The sequence below is a fragment of the Pseudomicrostroma glucosiphilum genome (assembly GCF_003144135.1).
Source record: "Pseudomicrostroma glucosiphilum strain MCA 4718 unplaced genomic scaffold BCV69scaffold_15, whole genome shotgun sequence".
In the NCBI taxonomy this organism is placed as follows: Eukaryota; Fungi; Basidiomycota; class Exobasidiomycetes; order Microstromatales; family Microstromataceae; genus Microstroma; species Microstroma glucosiphilum.
In genome coordinates, this window is record NW_020289927.1 from 169517 (window position 1) to 186878 (window position 17362).

The 17362-nt window shown below is 57.2% G+C and overlaps 6 protein-coding genes across 6 annotated transcripts; 4 read left to right on the forward strand and 2 right to left on the reverse strand.

Annotated features, from left to right (window-relative positions):
* Nucleotides 1-1100: 1100 nt before the first annotated feature.
* On the forward strand, nt 1101-4259 carry BCV69DRAFT_236518 (RNI-like protein; the record flags this gene model as incomplete). The annotated part of the gene is made up of 1 exon (XM_025489924.1): nt 1101-4259. A coding segment is annotated over one exon (3159 nt), but the record flags the coding sequence as incomplete, so codon positions are not given.
* An 855-nt stretch (nt 4260-5114) lies between these two features.
* Nucleotides 5115-7105, forward strand: BCV69DRAFT_301090 (hypothetical protein; the record flags this gene model as incomplete). The annotated part of the gene is made up of 8 exons (XM_025494522.1): nt 5115-5228; nt 5453-5510; nt 5601-5908; nt 6005-6101; nt 6169-6366; nt 6456-6689; nt 6787-6939; nt 7023-7105. The coding sequence occupies 8 exons, from the start codon at nt 5115-5117 to the stop codon at nt 7103-7105; spliced, it is 1245 nt and encodes a 414-aa protein (XP_025345769.1).
* On the reverse strand, nt 6922-9239 carry BCV69DRAFT_68090 (hypothetical protein). Its single transcript, XM_025495444.1, has one exon. It carries the CDS (start codon nt 9177-9179, stop codon nt 7110-7112), a length of 2070 nt encoding a protein of 689 aa, XP_025345770.1. The 5' UTR covers nt 9180-9239; the 3' UTR covers nt 6922-7109.
* A 119-nt stretch (nt 9240-9358) lies between these two features.
* On the forward strand, nt 9359-10138 carry BCV69DRAFT_273556 (Tim17-domain-containing protein; the record flags this gene model as incomplete). The annotated part of the gene is made up of 2 exons (XM_025491010.1): nt 9359-9856; nt 9968-10138. The coding sequence occupies exons 1-2, from the start codon at nt 9431-9433 to the stop codon at nt 10136-10138; spliced, it is 597 nt and encodes a 198-aa protein (XP_025345771.1). The 5' UTR covers nt 9359-9430.
* A 119-nt stretch (nt 10139-10257) lies between these two features.
* Nucleotides 10258-13390, reverse strand: BCV69DRAFT_284917 (Gaa1-domain-containing protein). The gene is made up of 3 exons (XM_025493217.1): nt 11642-13390; nt 11001-11568; nt 10258-10923 (listed from the first exon to the last, which is right to left on the reverse strand). The coding sequence occupies exons 1-3, from the start codon at nt 13324-13326 to the stop codon at nt 10309-10311; spliced, it is 2868 nt and encodes a 955-aa protein (XP_025345772.1). The 5' UTR covers nt 13327-13390; the 3' UTR covers nt 10258-10308.
* Nucleotides 13391-15755: 2365 nt separating this feature from the next.
* Nucleotides 15756-17305, forward strand: BCV69DRAFT_252599 (Pkinase-domain-containing protein; the record flags this gene model as incomplete). The annotated part of the gene is made up of 4 exons (XM_025490477.1): nt 15756-16254; nt 16329-16923; nt 17013-17147; nt 17233-17305. The coding sequence occupies 4 exons, from the start codon at nt 15756-15758 to the stop codon at nt 17303-17305; spliced, it is 1302 nt and encodes a 433-aa protein (XP_025345773.1).
* Nucleotides 17306-17362: the final 57 nt, after the last annotated feature.

The window sequence follows — 17362 nt, forward strand, 5'->3', positions numbered from 1 at the left end:
AGAAAAATAGACTGCGCGGGGTCACTCCCTCGTCACCTCAACCAGCCCACCCCCGCTTCAGGCCTTGCTACCAGACGTGGAGCTTCAGCAGCCACAACGAGCAGAGTGATGGTCAGGCAACGTCGGCAGGGGCACGTCCAACATAATCATTTTGGTTGGCATAGCTTGTGCCATGGTACGCGCAGCAAAGGGAAATGGCTATAATAATTACCCACGCGGCAATCTCTCTCCACACTCCACTGACACTGACGCTCGTGTGACTGAGAGTTGTAGACGATGCCACCCAGCATGGCCGCCTTCCATTGTGATCATGAGAATGTTATCCATCTTATTCCGAGCCTCCTTAGCGTGCGATTCGCCTCGGGATTGTGCCCACTATCCATCTACCCTGATCACCCCAGCCAGCTCGGGAGATCTCTACTTTTAATGCGGGGGCAGTGGAAGCAGCCCTCGGAGCGGAGACGAGACGCCCAGACGGGGCGGAGGATCAAAAGTGGCAGGGGTGGCAGCCACCAGCCTCCGCTCCGTCCCGCACGCCTCTTCTCACACGCTCAGGTCAAGCAAGCAAGCAAGCAGGCAGGCAAAGGTACCACAGACCAGGCAGGCCACACCAGACCAGCCCCGTCATCATCATCATCAGCAGCTCAACTTGGTGTCGACGACAGACGACGACAGACTTGCAGCCACAAATCTCCACGCCACGCCCATGCTTCGCAAGCCGCAACATCCTTGAAGGCGTACCCCCTTCTCCCACATTATCATCAGTCACCTCGTCGCAAACCCTTCGCATTGCACTCGGCGAAGCAGCGCAACTGTACAAGACTCAGACCTCCATATCGAGCGTTCGACTTTAGGCAGATCCTTCGTCTGTATCTGCTGCTGTACATCTGATGCAAGAGCCGGGACCCTCCGGCAGCGGTCAGCGGCGCGATGAAGGCCTGGGCCAAGGCCATTCATCCTCCCTACATGCCTACGATGGTACTCAGCATCCCCCCTCTCTCCCTGCGAAGCAAGACTTGGGCGCGCAAAGCTCGCCTAGCTCTGCAATTGCCATCCTACCTCAACAAGATGCTCAGCAGGCGCTTCAGCGGCCTCTTCCGCCAGTACGCAAGCGCAAGAAACTACCAGGAGGCTCAGACAGTCCGAAGTCTATCCTCAAGCCAGCTCCGCCTCCGCAGAAAGCCTTCTCTTTTCGCCGAGATATCCTACAGTCTCTGAATACACGGTTGGCGCAACAGGGCGTGAATGTTCAGGTACCGCTGCCACAGAGTGGAACAGCACAAGGAGCAGCCAATCTCATAGGGGGTGTCTTCAAGAGGCTCGGAGGGATAGCAGGGGCGGCATTGGCAGGTCCTACAGGCGATTGGCCGAACAACGATCAGTCGGGTGCGCAAGGGAGTACGGAGGGTCAAGTCCAGCAGCATACCTCTCCAGCCGCCGCTTCTCTGCAGAGCGTTGCTGCCAGAGCACAACAAGCATCGCCTACTGCCAGCAGGAATGGCGACGCCGCTCGCTCACTCGCAGCGACAGATGGCTCAACTTCATCTACCTCCTCTACCATCTCTGCATCTTCGGGCCTCCCTGTCCCCTCGTCTTCGGCTGAGCCTTTGAAGCGGGTCCAATTTACAGTCTCGAAGATGTCAGTCATCTACCCCATATCAGGCGCAATAGCCCCAGGCGACGAGGATGAGACTCGCAAAAGGATCGAGCATCTACACAGACAGACAATGAAGGAGAGAAAAGGCAGGGCATGGACGCCGAACGAGCTTGAAGCTCTGTATCGGCAATGCTGCAAGATACGAGAAGAGTTTCCGCTCAAGAAGATGCGCCTTGTCTTCGAAGAGGCAGCTCAGCAGACGCCCCCCTCCCTCAAGACTCTCGACCTGTCGTTCTTGCCGCTGGATAGGCAAGCTATAGACCCACTGGCCGACTTCTTGAGCGTAGATTTCGGATTGGAGAAGCTCCTCCTGGAGAATTGCGGGCTGAGCGATGATGGAGTCAAGGCTCTTTTGCACGGGTTGCTGATCTCCGGAACCTTGCCAAATCTCAGCTTGGCCAGCAATCGCAAAATCAAATACCAAGGCTGGCGCTACGTGTCAATCTTCATGCGGAGAGCAAGAGCGCTGAGGTACCTTGATCTGAGCGAGAATCCCATCAATCGGGCTAGTCTGGAACACATCGCTGAGGCAATTCGGAAGCCAGAGGAAGCTGTCACGAAGCAGCCCAAGGTCAAGGGAGATGGCGGAGCGTCGGAAGCTGTCGAAGCCGATGCCGCTTCAGCCTTGGACATGCCCGATGACCTTGACGAGGATGGAGAGCCCCTGATGCCGCCGGCTGCTCTTCTTCGGCACTCCGCCGACGAGGACAAAGCCCCTCTCACCTCTGCCATCATCTCCTTACGCCTTGAGAATTGTGGATTGAAAGGCCCTCCGCTCAATGTGTTGGGACAGGCTGTACGTACCTCGGACGTTAAGCATCTCAGTCTCAGGCGCAACCGCATCAATCAAATGGGCGCAGTCGCCTTGGCCATCATGCTCAAAGATTACCCTGAATCGTCATCTACTGTCGAGGAGCAGCATGCCTCTGGCCTTCGGAACGGCAGTAGTGAGGCAGAGGCCAGAAGTGAACGCGTCAGTCGCTTGAGCGGCTCGAGCTCGTCCGTCGCGCACCGGAGCTATTCACCCTCGCCTTCTGATGGACCTTCCATCACCTCGAGTCCCGCTGGCGGGATGACCGCCAGGAGGATGCCAGTGGCACGGGATACCATCGACATCGATCAACAATTGACTCGCTCTGAGGAAGAAACCATTCGGATGACAAAGGACCCAGCTTTGACAGAAGCAGAGGCCATCGCGCTGTACCAAGCCAAGAGAGCGAAGAAAATTCTGGCCGGTCTGCCCCGAGTAGGTAATCTTCTGACTCTGGATTTGAAGAGCAATGATATTCGCGGAGGGGTCACATATCTCGCGCAAGTGCTGAGGAAGAACCGCACACTCCGAGTACTCAATTTGAGCGACAATGGCATCGAGATGGGTGGTCTCGTTGCACTCGCTGAGGCCTTGAAGTACAATTCGACCTTGGAAACACTCGATCTGAGCCACAATCCTTGCTCAGGCCCTGGACTTGAAGGCATCACTACTCTGCGCACTGCCTTTGCCCTCAATTCGAATCTCAAGCGGCTCTTCCTCAACGATACAGATCTCTCCTCTGAAGGCGCAATCGCTCTGGCCGAGTTCCTCCCCGAGGCGAAGTCACTCATCCATCTTGACCTTACAGAGAACTTTGACATCGACGTGGCAGGCGTAATGGCGCTTGCCGTCAGTGTGAAGCTGAACAAGTCTCTGCGCTGTCTCGACTTGAACATTCCACCCAATGATGCTGACTTTGCTCGTTTGAGCCAAGAAATCCTCCAGAGCTGCATCCGCAACACACAGGCGGCGCAGAAGAAGGCCACGCTCAAAGGACTCAAGCAGCCCATTGCTGCTCCCATCTACAAGTCCGTCGTGGCGCGGGCGGCAAAGGAGAAGGATGAGCGGCAAAAGGCAATGAGCGCTACCAAGGCTACTGAGCAAGGGTCCACGGCAGAATATAGCAAGCTCGTCGAGGCGGCACAGGAGTGCAAGAATGTCCTGCAAGATCTTCTCAGGGGAGAGGAGAAGAGAAGGAAAGAGGCGATGCCCGATCAAGTTTCAACAGAACCTCCCTCGAAGGTGTTCGTAGACGACCTCGTAGCTCAGGCTCAAAAGTTGCGGACCAAACTGAGCAAAGCTGCTGGTGGGATGGAGGAGGGCGAACTTCTAGCGCAGACCCTACAGGTCAATGACGAGCTGCAAGAAGTCGCCAGTCGCCTCATCGTCTTCTACCGTGAGGCGGCCAGTGCTCGTTCGCCGAAGCTGCCCGGCAGTCGTCGCGAGGCAGCGTCCGGCTCAATGTCAGCCGAAGAAGCTGGATTCTCCTCCTTCTCCATCGGCGATGGCGACGACGATGTCGAAGCCGAGCACGAGCCTCATCCCCTCACTTCCTCCCTCGCAGGGCTTTCCCTCGATGGCAGCACTCCTGCCGGCCCAGGTCTGGTGGCAGAGAAGGAGGAAGAGGTGGGCGAGCAAGACGACTCGTTGGACAATCCAGAGGAAATCAAGGCGCGGAACATGGTGGATGAGGAAGGGGAGATCTTTCGTCGAGCGAGAAGTCTGGGTGTGGGAGACGAAGAAGACGAGGAGGAGGACGAGGAAGAGGAGGAAGGCGGGGAACAAGGAGGTGACAATGGCGAGGTCGACGGAAGCGGTGCAAGCGCCTCTTCTATCAAGAATGCCGCCCAGGCCTCAACATCTGCTTCCTCTGCCTCGCCCTCCACTCGTCAAGCCCCGGACACACCCACCTCTCCCATGTCTCGCCCCACACCTCGGCGTCGTCGCTCCTCCACCTCGTCGAGCAGCCTGAGCAGCACCGGCGCCTCTGACACTACGGCTGCCGCGCTGGGATTGGTGCGCGACGTCGACGAGCATGTGGACGATCTACCCGGAGATGAGCTGCGGAGGAGATTGCTCGAGGTCGATGTGCCTGCTAGGGGAAGTAGCCCACGACCGGGGGCTGGGTCGGGAGCGGGGCCAGCGGGGAATGCGTGAGGTGGAGTGAAGCGGGAAAGCGCATTGGAAGGGAGGGAAAGACAGGCGAGCAGCAGTAGGAATCGAAGATTACGCAGAGATACCATTATAACAATTTCCACACCTACACCTATTCACAAAGAATATACTCAGCACACGATGAGATTATCACCATGATCATCACCATCACCTTCCCGCTGCCTCCTCTCCTTTGCTTTTCCGGCCCTTCTCGCACGGACGGGCTTGGAAGGGGCGGAGAATGAACTTTGGTCTCCACAATCTGTGTAGATTTCTGCCCCCCGCACCAGATTGACACACAGACGGACTGACTCACTCACCGCCACGGCCAGCCAGTCGACTCACTCCTTTGCCCGCTATCACCCACCTACGCCTGGCCTACGAAAGCTTGATAGCGTGCTCCCCTGTGGTCACTCCTCTTTCCTCTCCCCCCCTCTGTCTGTCTGTCTCTCCTTCCTCCTTTGTGCTGACCTCTCACCTCTACCAGCGAGGATGACTATACTAGACGCCCTCTCCTCTGCTAGGCGATACCTTGTCGGTGCCACGATGGGAGAGATCAAATACCATGCGGCGTACTTTGCGCCGCAGAAGGAGATTACTATTGAGGTGAGTGGGAGTGGGAGTGGGACTGGGATGAGTGGAGATGAGAGATGGAGATGAGAGATGAGATGGACTGCGCTGCTCTTGCTGTTCCCTCATGGTGCATTGTAGAGATTATATGAGAGAGAGAGCAACGCCGGGAGTTGGCGCAGCGCTCACTCTCTTGACGACGATGCTGACCGCTACTTTACGTCCCCTACCGCTGCGCCGCAATTTGGCCGCGCCGTCAGTCCATCTATGTCCACCCTATCAAGTCATGCAAGGGCTCACAGGTACAGGAAGCCCAGAGTGAGTCACAACACTTGCCACTGTCACCAGAGGGAGTGAGCTTCTTCCTGGTCACTGACGCCCTCTCTAGCCCACGCTGTGCTCCTACAGTCACCCACGACGGACTCCTCTACGATCGCACCTGGCTCATCGTCGACCGCACCTCGAAGAAATTCTGCACCGCCCGCGAGCTCTCCAAGATGGTCCTGATCAATCCACACATCGACCTCTCTAGTGGGAAATTGATCATCGATGTACCCCTCACCGAAAAGGGAAAGGGAACAAAGAGGGTACAGACTGACTTGGATCCGACGCGGGAACAGTTGGAGAAGATGGAATTGGTAGAGGGGATTAGTATCTGGAACCACACGGTGGATGGATACGTGGTTAGTGAAGAGGTGAATGAGGTGTTGAGCGAGGTGAGTAGGCGACAGTAGGCATAGGGGTCAGGCAGCAGACACGTTGATACTTTGAACCCGCCGGACTGACTTTGTCTTTGGTCATCACTCCGGCAGTTCTTTGGAAAGTCAGTGATGCTGGTCAGGAAGGGACCGCTGGACAGACCATCAGGACCAGACGATAGAAGAGACCGCCCGACATTGAACTACCAAGGTGAGTCACATGGCATCATGTGCATTTATCGCAGGACAGTCCGCTGACGATAAAAATCCCGACAAAGACTTCTACCCCCTCCTCGTTGCTACCCAGGCCTCACTCAAGCACGTGCAGCAGACACTGGTCAAGAGCGTGTACCCTTCCATGTCTCCGCAGACAGAAAACGCACCAGTGGACCCCAATGACCGAGCGGCGCAGATTGCTCATGTAGAAATTCCAGCAGTAAGAGTACCCGACAGCGTCTCAAAGGAGTACTGGACCCGTGAGTAGTATGGAGAGCTCAGTCGATACAAGAACAAGAGGAAACGGAGGAGCTGATAAGGTCTTCACTCGTATGGCTTCCCCCTGCAGCGGAACAGCTAGAGACTCTTGAGATTACACGCTTCCGCCCAAACATTATCCTCAAATCGACACCAGCTGGGGACATGCCTGCTCTGGCGCCCTGGGAGGAGGATGGCTTCGTCGAGTTGGAGCTCTTCGATGCCGAGGAGGGGCACGACGGTGGTGAACCGCCATTCGGGGACTCGGCGAAGGGACAGGGCAAGCTGGGCATCAGCTGCATGGCTCGAGCTGGCCGATGTCTAGGTGAGTCGATCTCAAACACAGCGGTTGTACATCGCATCGACTGATCCATCGCATCGACTGATCCATCGCATCGACTGATCCATCGCATCTTCGACAGTTCCCAACATCGACCCTTCGACAGGCAACAGGGACCCACATATCCCTTACAAGCCGATGCAGAAGTATCGCCAAGTCGATGAAATCTACAATAAGATGGGCAAGCCATGCTTTGGCGTTCTGGCAGCCTTGAAGGAAGGCACAGCGAGGAAAGGTGTGTACTGACCATGCCGCGGGACTAGCTGATTGGAAGGGAGCGCTGACTGGCTTGTTCCACTGCTTCTCTCCCTGTCCCAGGCGTCATTCGAGTAGGCGACATAGTCAGAGTGACCGAGACGACCGATCCGGCGCAGAGGAATGCGACTCCAAAGCCCTCTTGAAGTGTCATCCCATCGACTCGAAGAAGAGCAAGTCGTCCTTAGTCATAGGGCCGCGGCTCTGAGACGGCTGTGCAGCAGAAGAGGAGGCCGGCGGCCGAAGCGGTACAGCGCCTGCACCGCTCTGTGTCGGCGGAGGCCTATTGGGCGGGAGGGGCGTGCTTAGGAAATCAAATGTCGGCACAGACGAAGCTGACGCCATTGCTAGAGAGCTTGAGGAAGAAGATGACGACGGACGAGCAGCGATTTGCTGTGCCACACTCGGGCTATACCGACCCGACGGCGGCGGTGGAGGTGGGAGGAGGACTGGTCGCTTGCCCGCACTGGCGGACCTGTTGAGTGTGGTGTTCGAATGCGAAAGGAGTTGCACGGCGGGACGCACAGAGGAGGGACCGTTGGAAGCAGGCCGCAGAATGGGAGGGGAAGAGAAGGAAGACGTGGGCTGTCTGGCCACACTGTTACTGGCTGCCGCATCTAACCAGGACCAGTCGTCAGTGGCCGTGCTGGCGGCAGTGGTGGCACAAGGTTCGTCTCTATACGGAGGGGTAGAAGTAGCAGGACGAGGAGGCAGGACTTGCTGCAATGAAGGCTTTGCGCGACTTGTAGACGCGACTGACAGAGAATCGAAATCGAAGAGATCATCGATACTGCTGTGGTCTTGCTTCCCTGTCCGAGGTGGCTGCTGGTGCTGTTGATGATTGGCGGAAGATGGCGGTGCGCTAGCGAGCCAGTCCAGGCCATCTGCATCAATGTCGCCTGTGGGTTTCGCTGGCGCAGGTTGCGCCTCGGCGGCTGCTGGTTTCCTCCATCTTCCCCAAAGCCTTCCAACAGCTGAAGGCTGCGCGGATGTGCTGGCTGACGGAGTATCCTTTGATCCCTCAGCCTCGACCTCTTCGCCCAGCAGATCGGGGAGGTTGGGCTGCGCTACCACCGATCCCTTCATCTCGCCACTATGGGAACCTCGCGCCTTGTTCACCCCTGCCTGTTCTTCTTCGTCCTCCGAATCCTCTTCATTGCCTCGAACGACATTGTCCGAGTCTTCCTCGCGTCCTCGTGCGCCCCTTTGAGAGATCCAGCCTCCCACAAAGCCGGCAAGAGCAGAGGGGGCGGGCTTCTTCTTCATCTCCCATCCTTCGCCACGCGTTTGTTGGGCCACAGCCAATTGCTCCGTCGAGGGCTTTGTCACCGGAGTCGTTACAGTCGAAGTTGAAGGTGCTGCGGGACCAATCGAGGATGTCGAGGCTGGAGTACTCGAGAGACGAGGAGCTTTAGCTGAGAGGGAGGCCAGAGTCTCTCGCGCCGTGCCGAGAGAGAAGGGCGAGGCTTTAGTGACGTCCTTTGGCGTGATGTCTCCAACGTTGACAGAAGAAGCCGGTTGTGCAGCTCCGTTCGACTGCTCTGGAGCCTCCGCTGCCGAGGAGGATGCTGACCGCTGTGAACCTCGTATCCTCGCGGCGAAGGCAGCGTCAATGTCCGTCATTGGCTCGCCAGCATAAGACGGAGCAGCGACCGCCGATGTGGACCAGTCCGCCCTTCGTTCGTTCAGCGAGTCGATGCCGGCAGACTGAGCTACCAGTCCGATGCCGCCTGTGCTCCCCCATGTCACAGCAGCATGCTCCGTCGGCTGCCATCCCTCTTCCACTGGCTCGCTCCTCCAGCCCTGAGATGCGCTAGTGTGCGAAGCTTCTGTAGCAGTACGCCGTACAGGATCAGCCCAGGGATCGGCAGTGTCGTCTACAGGCCCAATGTGGCCCTCTTCTGTCTCTTGCGGTGCATGAACATCATGCGAGGTAGAGGTGGCTGCTGCTGCTGCTGGCTCCTCCCGCTCTGCACGCCAGCCGCCCGACCAGGGTTGAGCGTTTCGGCTTTCAGTGGGCGAACCCTGCGACTTGGCCGCACTGCCCTCCGCTACGGTTGCTCTTGGTGTTGCAGGGACTGCCCATGGGTCGATCTCCGGCGTGGCGGCACGAGGGGGTGGCGAGGCAATGGGAGGCGATGGGGCACGCGGAGCATCCTGCACAGACGTTGATGTTGCCGCAGCGTCTTCTTCGGCCCATGGCGATGCCCAGGGGTCCATGGCCTGAGTCAGGAAGGGTGCGAGCGATGGAGATGCTTGTAGACTATGCGGACAATAGGAAGTAATCCTGGGCGAGGTGTTGGACTGGCGGGGCGGGGAAATGCCATGCGCCTCTTTCCGTGTGCTCCTCGTCGCGCACTCACATTTTGCTCCACTGCCGCCCATCTTCCCGGGGGATGATGACTTTACGAGGTGCCATACAATACCAGTGATACCCAGCCTGGAACCTCTCCCCTCTCTCCTCGTCGACGATGTCAGGCCTCTCCATTCCAGGCCTCTGTCCCATCTATCTCCCCGGCAAGGAGCCCCTCCCACCCGGCACAACCGACGAAGATCGTGCCAATCTCGCACAAATCCAATACTATTCCAAGCTCACTTCGGGATTCATGGAGTCTTGCCCAGCAAAATGCGCCCTCTCCGGCGTAGCTGGATTTGGACTAGGCGGTCTCTTCTCCCTCGTATCGGCAAGCTTCGCAGTGGATGATCCGATGCGAAGGAGTAATCTACAGGCAGCAGCTATGGCTGCACAACCCGGTGTGCCGCCCCCACCTGAATTGACGACGATGCAGCAGACGGGACAATTCTTTAGAGAGACGGGAAAGAACATGTATAGGAGCGCAAAAGGATTTGGAAAAGTGGGAGCATTGTACGCTGGAATCGAGTGCTGTATAGAGGCTGTGAGTAGTGGAGGGTTCAGCAGGGGAAAAGATGTAGAGCTTGCTCTCCATGGGTCTGGAGAGCTCATCATCTCCAACGGACTCCTCCCCCTCCTCCGTCTCCACTCGCAGTACAGAGCAAAAAACGACATTGTCAACCCCGTCACGGCGGGCTTCGCAGCAGGGGGTATCCTCGCTCGCAATTCGGGACCTCAAGCCATCATTGCAGGAGGAGCAGCCTTTGCGGCCTTTTCTGCCGCCATTGACCTGTATATGCACAAGGAGCCAGCAGAAGACTACTGAATCAGCTCCGTCCAAGGCTTGAAACAGACGAGCAAGAGAAGAGAGATGGAGAGGCTATGCGGAGCTCATACATTGTACTACTAGACACGCAGCCTCTTTCACACAAAGGCGGGAAATGCGTTGTATTATTCTATTTTCATCGCCATTCCCACCTCTCCGCTTCGCTTGCTTCAAGCGACGACTACAAGCGATGTCACCACGATGGCCTGCAGCACAATCGGCGTGTACACCAGGGAGACAATCGGCAGGAAAGCAGTGCCGAGAAAGTACCAGTCGTACATGACCGTGGCCAGAACCTGCTCCACCACGTTGATCTGGACGAGGTCGTCCTTCAGCGAGACCGCCCATGAGGGCGGCAGCAGGTGCTCGAGGTGCGGCGCGAGATGAGCGACTGCCCGAAGAAGATGAGGCAGATTGCACGGTAGCAGTACCAGCAAGAAGCCGAGCCCGGTGACAAATGCAGCCGTCCTTGCTTTTTTCGAGATCTTGTTCGACGAAATTTGCTGGGCAGCGGACCGAGGAACGTGAATAGTATAGAGGGGTATCACGAGTAGCAGCGCCATGACAATTGCAGCGCTGAAGTTCAGGATGCTCAAGATGGCCACTGCCATCCCTGTTTCTAGAAGAGTGAAAGCGTGAATCAGGTGTGCAAGTGCAATAATGTGAGCTTGGGGTCGAGAGGAGGCAGTCGGCAGGGGTACAGCCCAGTAGCGGCCAAAAAGGGCTACAGCGAGGGGTGTCAGCGAGCCGACTATAGATACCAGGCGGAGGGACGAGCCCGTCTGCTGTTGGAGATGGAAAAGAACAGATGTCAGTAAGCAGGCACAATCACGTTGCAGTCCCTCTTCCAGCGTATCCTCACCCTCAAGAGAAGACCAAAAATGACAGCTCCGGCAAAGTGAGAAGCTCCCATGGCCAGCAGAGCCGACGCAGTCGGTCGACTCTGAGCGTCTAGGCTGACAAGCAGCTCTTGTAGCTTGCTCCTCGCCCTCTCTCCTTCTAGACCGCTACTGATCACGATGTGAGCCAGATCTACCTGAAGATCGGCGTGTGTTGGATATTCTAGCGGTAGGTCTACTTGAGGCGGCCAAACATCACCGGAGCTCTGCGAATCGGCGGGGCGCATGCGCCCAGCTGTCCACTCGACAAGGTCAGACTTCCGCTGCTTGGCCTCTCTCCCGGCTTGCATCCAGATGGCGATTCCCATGAGGGTCGATGCGACGCTCATAAGCAGGGCTACAGGGAGGTAGACTCCCAGAGGAATGAATTTGTCCGGCCTTGTGAGGAGGTAGAAGAATTGAGAGTGATGCAGCCGCTCAAGCAGATTGGAGAAGGAGCGCATCATCGCTTCAAGCATCCTACCCAGATTCCAAAAGCCGTATGGGCCCTTTGCTGGGCTAGCATAGACTGTGATAGCGTCCACGTGGAATCTAATAATGCACATTGAGAGAAGCCTGTTGTTCAACGCCTGCAAAGATGGGTCGGAGATCTGCTTGTACTCACCTCTGGAAAAGTCCGTGGATACCACTCGGGTGTCCGATGGCCTGAGCCTTGACCTGCTGCAGCAAGTTGGCAGAGCCCTTTTGGTACTTGGCCACCCCTCTCCAGCCCCACTTCAGATGCTTCTCCAGCCATGCACCAGAGGATCCCCAGGTGCCGCCAGGGGCATCGTCTTCGATGGAATAAATGCCATAATCTCCGGGCAAGTGCACAGGCATGCGTCCCATCCTCTCTGCGATCTTCACGAGGGCATTCAGGACATCCATGTTCGGCAATTGGCCATCTACTCCTTCATGCAGCACCATGAGAGAGGCAAAGCTATCAGACGGATAGTCCACAGCGATCGAATTCCAGACGACGGCACCTGTGCAAGTGAGAGGATCGGCCTCCAAATTGCTCTGCTTTGCTCCAAAGTAGGTGGTGGACCATGCTTGCATCCCCTCCATGTACCCGTCACTGAAGACAAAGATGATATCTTTGCTCCAGTGTGACTGAGAGGACAGGTACTTGGCCAAGGCTAGCACGATTGCATTTCCGCGCACGTTGACACGACGTCCTTCTACAGTCGTGGGCTTTTCGTTGTCCTGTACCGGGTCAGGATCATCAGTGCCGTCCCATCTACTGAGCCAGCTGGCGGCAATGATGACTGCCTCTCGTCCATCTGACCGGCCACTGAGCCAGCGTGCATAGGTGTTGACCCCGGAGGCCGATGAAGTCGAGGATGCGTACGCTGCAGGAACTTCAAAGTCATACTGTTGAGTATGAGGGTCGAGTCCAAACTCCAGGAGCTTGGAAGAAATGTACTCTGCCCGCTGTGTAGCGTCTGCGTACTTTGCCATCTGCTTGATGTCTTTTGCAATCTCATCGCACAGGCCGACCTCATTCCAACCCCAGTAGACATTGGCTTGTGCAGGCTGCAGTGCATTTTCATCGACGTACGTGTTCTTGCTGAAGGGAGGCATTGGGGCAGGCAGCAGAGCTAGCAACACCAGAGCTGAGATGATGAGGGCCGGACGCAGGACAGGCCCAAAGCCCGACAAGACGGCGAGGATCTTGCGTTTGAGGTACAAGCGGCGAACAGCACGATCGGATGATTTACCCTTTTGCTTGTTCGCTTTGACGGAACGTCTACTTGTACCAGGAGATGATCTCCTAGGTGGTGAATTTTCCTCAAGGACCCGACCATTGCTGTAAGATTTCTCGGACTGTTCTTGACCCCTGTGAGATGGTATAGCAGATAGCGAGGCCTCGACGTCATCCTCTTCCTCTGCCACTTCCTCCTCTTCAGCTCCTTGATCTACCCCTGCTTCTACAATTCCGTCGCCTGCTTCCTCTTGGCTATCGGTCAGGTCTTGCTGCGATGAGACCTCTCCAGTTAGCTCTTCCGCTTCTATCTCCTCTATCTCCTCGACTTTCCGGTCGTCCTCGTCAGCAATCTCTTCCTTGATAGTGTCATCAAATGACGAGACACGATGTACCGGAAATGATGGTGTGGGCGTTGCCGAGAGCCTTTGACTTCTGCGTCTTGGTGTTGCTTGCTCGGCATCGAGGTGGGCCTGCCGGCTGTTCTTTCGTCTCCTGGAGGGCGTGGCCGGGGCGCGCTCGGGTTCGATGTCGCTTAAGAGCTCTCTTGACATGGATCGGGTGACGCTCCTGCGCGTCGACCTCCTTGGTGTCGAGGCAGACATGGTGCGGGTGTGCCGTAGCAAGAAGGGGCGAGCCTGGCCAAAGGGGGAATACGAAGATCCGAGGAGTGGCAGCGAGTGGAGCGGAAACAGACGCAGATCACTTCTCCCGCCAAGTCACTTTTCCACTTCCGACGCGACAAAAGCCACAAAGTCACTCAAAAGAAGCGGAACAGCGGGCCACGGGCGAGAATCCTCAAAGGCACAAGGCATCGATCGTCCTCGCAGTCCACTTCACCTCGAACAGCTCCCCCACCACTGCTCGTGCTGCTGCGGGAGACTCATAGATTAGCACAGGCAGACAGTCAGACAGTCCTCTCCTACCTTGGCGCACCTCTGCCTGGGGTCTTCACTCGCTCATGGCCGGCGTCGACCCACGCCGTCGCCGGGAGAACCAAAGACCCTCACCTCCCGCCGCCGGTCCTTCTTCCTGGGCAAACGACAGGCGAGCACCATTGCCAGAAGGACATTTCAGAAGCAACCACCGAGACCTGTCACCTTACAGCCGAAGAGATGCTCCACGCTCACCGCCTTACTATGCGCCATCGTCCTCGTCCTTTCAACCTCGTCAGGCCCCGCGCCAGCCTGAAGTAGCATCACAAGCCGACTCTGCCTCTGATCCACCCTACGCACCTCGAGGCCATTGGGACGACCGGAGGCGCAGCCCGCCACCTCGCCGCTCAAACTTCGACCAGAGCTCTGCAGGCCGCAACCATGAGGACGACCGGCGCTTTTCACGTCGTGAGGACGAGTCGGATCGGCTACCACCCTCGGGCCCGGCCTCAGATCGTCGCCGAGGTTACAATGATCGCTCGACGTCGTGGCGCGAGGTCAGCGCAGATCGCTCCAGACCGTTGCAGAACGACACCTCTCGAGACAGAATCGATCATTCAGTCGCAAGACATGCGGGCAGAAAAGAGGAGACGGACCGCTCAAGACAGCGTGCCTCTCCGCCTGCAACATTTCGTGACCGTGAAGTTAGGCCACCGATCCCGAGCGCAGCCAGAGCAGAGCAGTCAGATGCGTCTACCTCTTCCTCCAAAGGACATCTTCATCAGCGCTCTTCCTCGGCATCTAGTCGACAAACCGACAGCGATGCACGCACTGAAGCAAGACGAGCAGCCTCACGCTCTGCCACCGCCCACGACAAGTTGGCAGGAGGGTTAGTATATGACGACGACTACTCAGCGTCGGAAGCAGATGTACGACCTCGGAACAGCAGGCAAGATGACACCGAGCGACAGTCCAGTAGCGCGAGAAGCCCAGAGGTTGTCGGGACAAGGGACCATAGGGAGCACAGACTGGCTGCCCGGGATTCGACGGCACCAGGGCCTCGAAGTGACGTCGAAGATCGTCACAACGAAGCTCGCCGACGTCATGCTGATCGCCGCGCATCGCCTCCTTCCCGCTCTTGGCGGAATGGCCAGTCGGGTAGGCTGTCCCCAGAGGAAGCAGCTCGTATCCCAACCGGACCAAGAGCCGAACGGAGATTCGAAGCCAGCAACGACAGACCGGCACAAACTAGCGTCAGCTCACAGCCACTCTCGCAAAGACTCGAGGGCCGCTGGGCCCCACCACCACAGGCCCCACGTGGACCTCGTAATTTTGAGATCGATGAGTCCAGAGACGATAGGCGCCACGACCCCCGAAGCAGATACGAAGGTGGTTGGAGCGCCAGCGGAAGAGACGTCCGCCCTTCTGCCAGAGACGAGGGCCCTGCGGGCAGGAGTGGAGTCGATTACAAGCGAAATGACGACCGTAATGCCAGCATGGAGCGCTATGGTAGGTCTGGCGCGACTACGTTCGCACAGGGTCGGTCAGCAGCTTCAAACGCCCGTCCTCCTCCACCTCCCAGTGCCACCGCAGACGCGCTGGCGTACGGATCCGTCAGTCCGGAAGTCGAAGTGCCCAAGGAGAACAACAAGAAACGATCGCGCGACAGTCTCCAGAAGGCGCATTCGGGTCGTAGCGAAGCCCGTGGCCGAGATCGCAGATCACGGAGCGCAGAGGCCGGGCATAGCAGAAGTTCTTCGAGAGATGAGTCGCGGGCTTCCAGACATCATGACCACGATACACATGCCGATGAGCGCCATACGAAGCCGTCGTCTCGCAAGAAAGAGCGTAACGAGGCGACTCCACCGCGCAAAAGACCTCACAAGTCTGACAAGCACTTCGAAAGCAGCCGTGAGAGGGATAGAGTCGTGTCCTCAGATTCTAGAACGCGCCGTAGACGGTGGTCTCAGACGTCGCGTACCCCGATCTCACCTTCGCGCAGCCCTTCACCGGTGCACAGTAGTGCTCATCGTGATTCTGCGGACAAGGGACGCTCGTCCCTGGGAAAGGTGCTTTCGAGAAAGGGCGACGTAGTCGGTGAGAACGCCGGGCAAGCTCAAGGCGAAGGCGAGCGGTCGGAGCAGGATGCAAATCCCATTATGAACGGTCAGTTCAGGGATACGCCGCACTCGACAGCGAGTAGCGCTAGCCAACAAGCTCACGTCGCAGGAGACTCGTCAAGTCAAGAGAAAGCCGCACCCACGAACTCGTTTCTCCCGCAAGATGATCGCTCAGTAACCTCCGCCGTCGTGACCACTGCAGCCGCCACTCCGCAAGCGATACCAGACAACCTTGTGCCAGATGAAGAAGAAGAAGAGGCAGACGAAGTCGATGCAGCTAGCAATCTGGCAGTCGGCCCGCCACGCAGAGCTCTTCCGTCCGAGCTCTACACTCGAATTGCCCAAGTCGGCGAAGGCACCTATGGCCAAGTCTTCAAAGCCAAGTCGGAGAGAACAAACGTTCTGGTGGCACTGAAGAAGATCCGCATGGAGGCTGAGAAGGATGGCTTCCCCATCACTGCAATGCGAGAAATCAAGCTGCTGCAGATTCTGAAGCACCAGAATGTCGTGCGGTTGCATGAGATTATGACTGCTCGAGGTGAGTTGGATAGGTACTCATCTGTGGGGACTGATTTTGACTGACAATATCCGTTCCGTCGTCTGTTCTGACAGGATCTGTGTACATGGTATTTGAGTATATGGAGCACGATCTGAACGGAGTGCTCAATCACCCGAAGGTCCACTTCACCCCGGCTCACCTCAAGTCTCTCGCTTCACAGCTCCTCGAAGGTCTGGGCTACCTCCACCACAAGGCTGTCCTGCATCGCGATCTCAAGGGATCGAATGTACTTCTGAATAATGCTGGCCTTCTCAAGCTAGCCGACTTTGGTCTTGCCCGACTTTACGCCAAGGGTCGCACGGGGGACTACACCAACCGCGTCGTCACACTGTGGTATCGCCCTCCCGAATTGCTCCTCGGAGCGACGCAGTACGGCGCAGAGGTAGACATGTGGGGAGCAGGCTGTATCTTCCTCGAGCTCTTCAACAGAAGGCCCATCTTTCAGGGCACAGATGAGATCTCTCAGCTACAGGTTATCTCGGACTTGGTAGGTCCACTGACTGAGGAGAGGTGGAAGGGGATGGAGAGCTTGCCGTGGTGGGAATTGGTGAGGCCTCATGAGCCGCAAGAGACCGTCCAAGATGCGGCGGAGGCCCAAGAGACACAGGACCAGCAACATTCAAGGAGACGTCTCTCGCTCTTTGAGACGTACGCCAAGTGAGTTCCTCTTCTGTGCGCGTGCTCGCTCGACGTTCACTCACCCTTGCTTCTTACGTACTGCGTCGCCCCACTTGCAGGACCCTCACACCGGGAGCACTGAAGCTAGCTGAAGCGCTCCTCACTCTAGATCCGCGCAAGAGAGTTAGCGCCGCCGAAGCGCTGCAAATGGACTACTTTGTCAAGGAGAAGCCCAAGGCGCGTCTCCCATCGAGGTGAGTAAAGTCGAATACTCTCTCATGCAACCTTTGAGTCTTCTTTTACTCACACGGTGCAAACTTTGCCCCGCCGTCCTTACAGTGTACTGTCTAGTCTAAAGGGAGAGTGGCACGAGCTGGAAAGCAAACGAGCACGGCAGAAGGGAAGGGCCTAGTGCTCGCGGTACTCACCGGTCAGAGTTCACCTGTACTTATATATCCCACGACTGGCG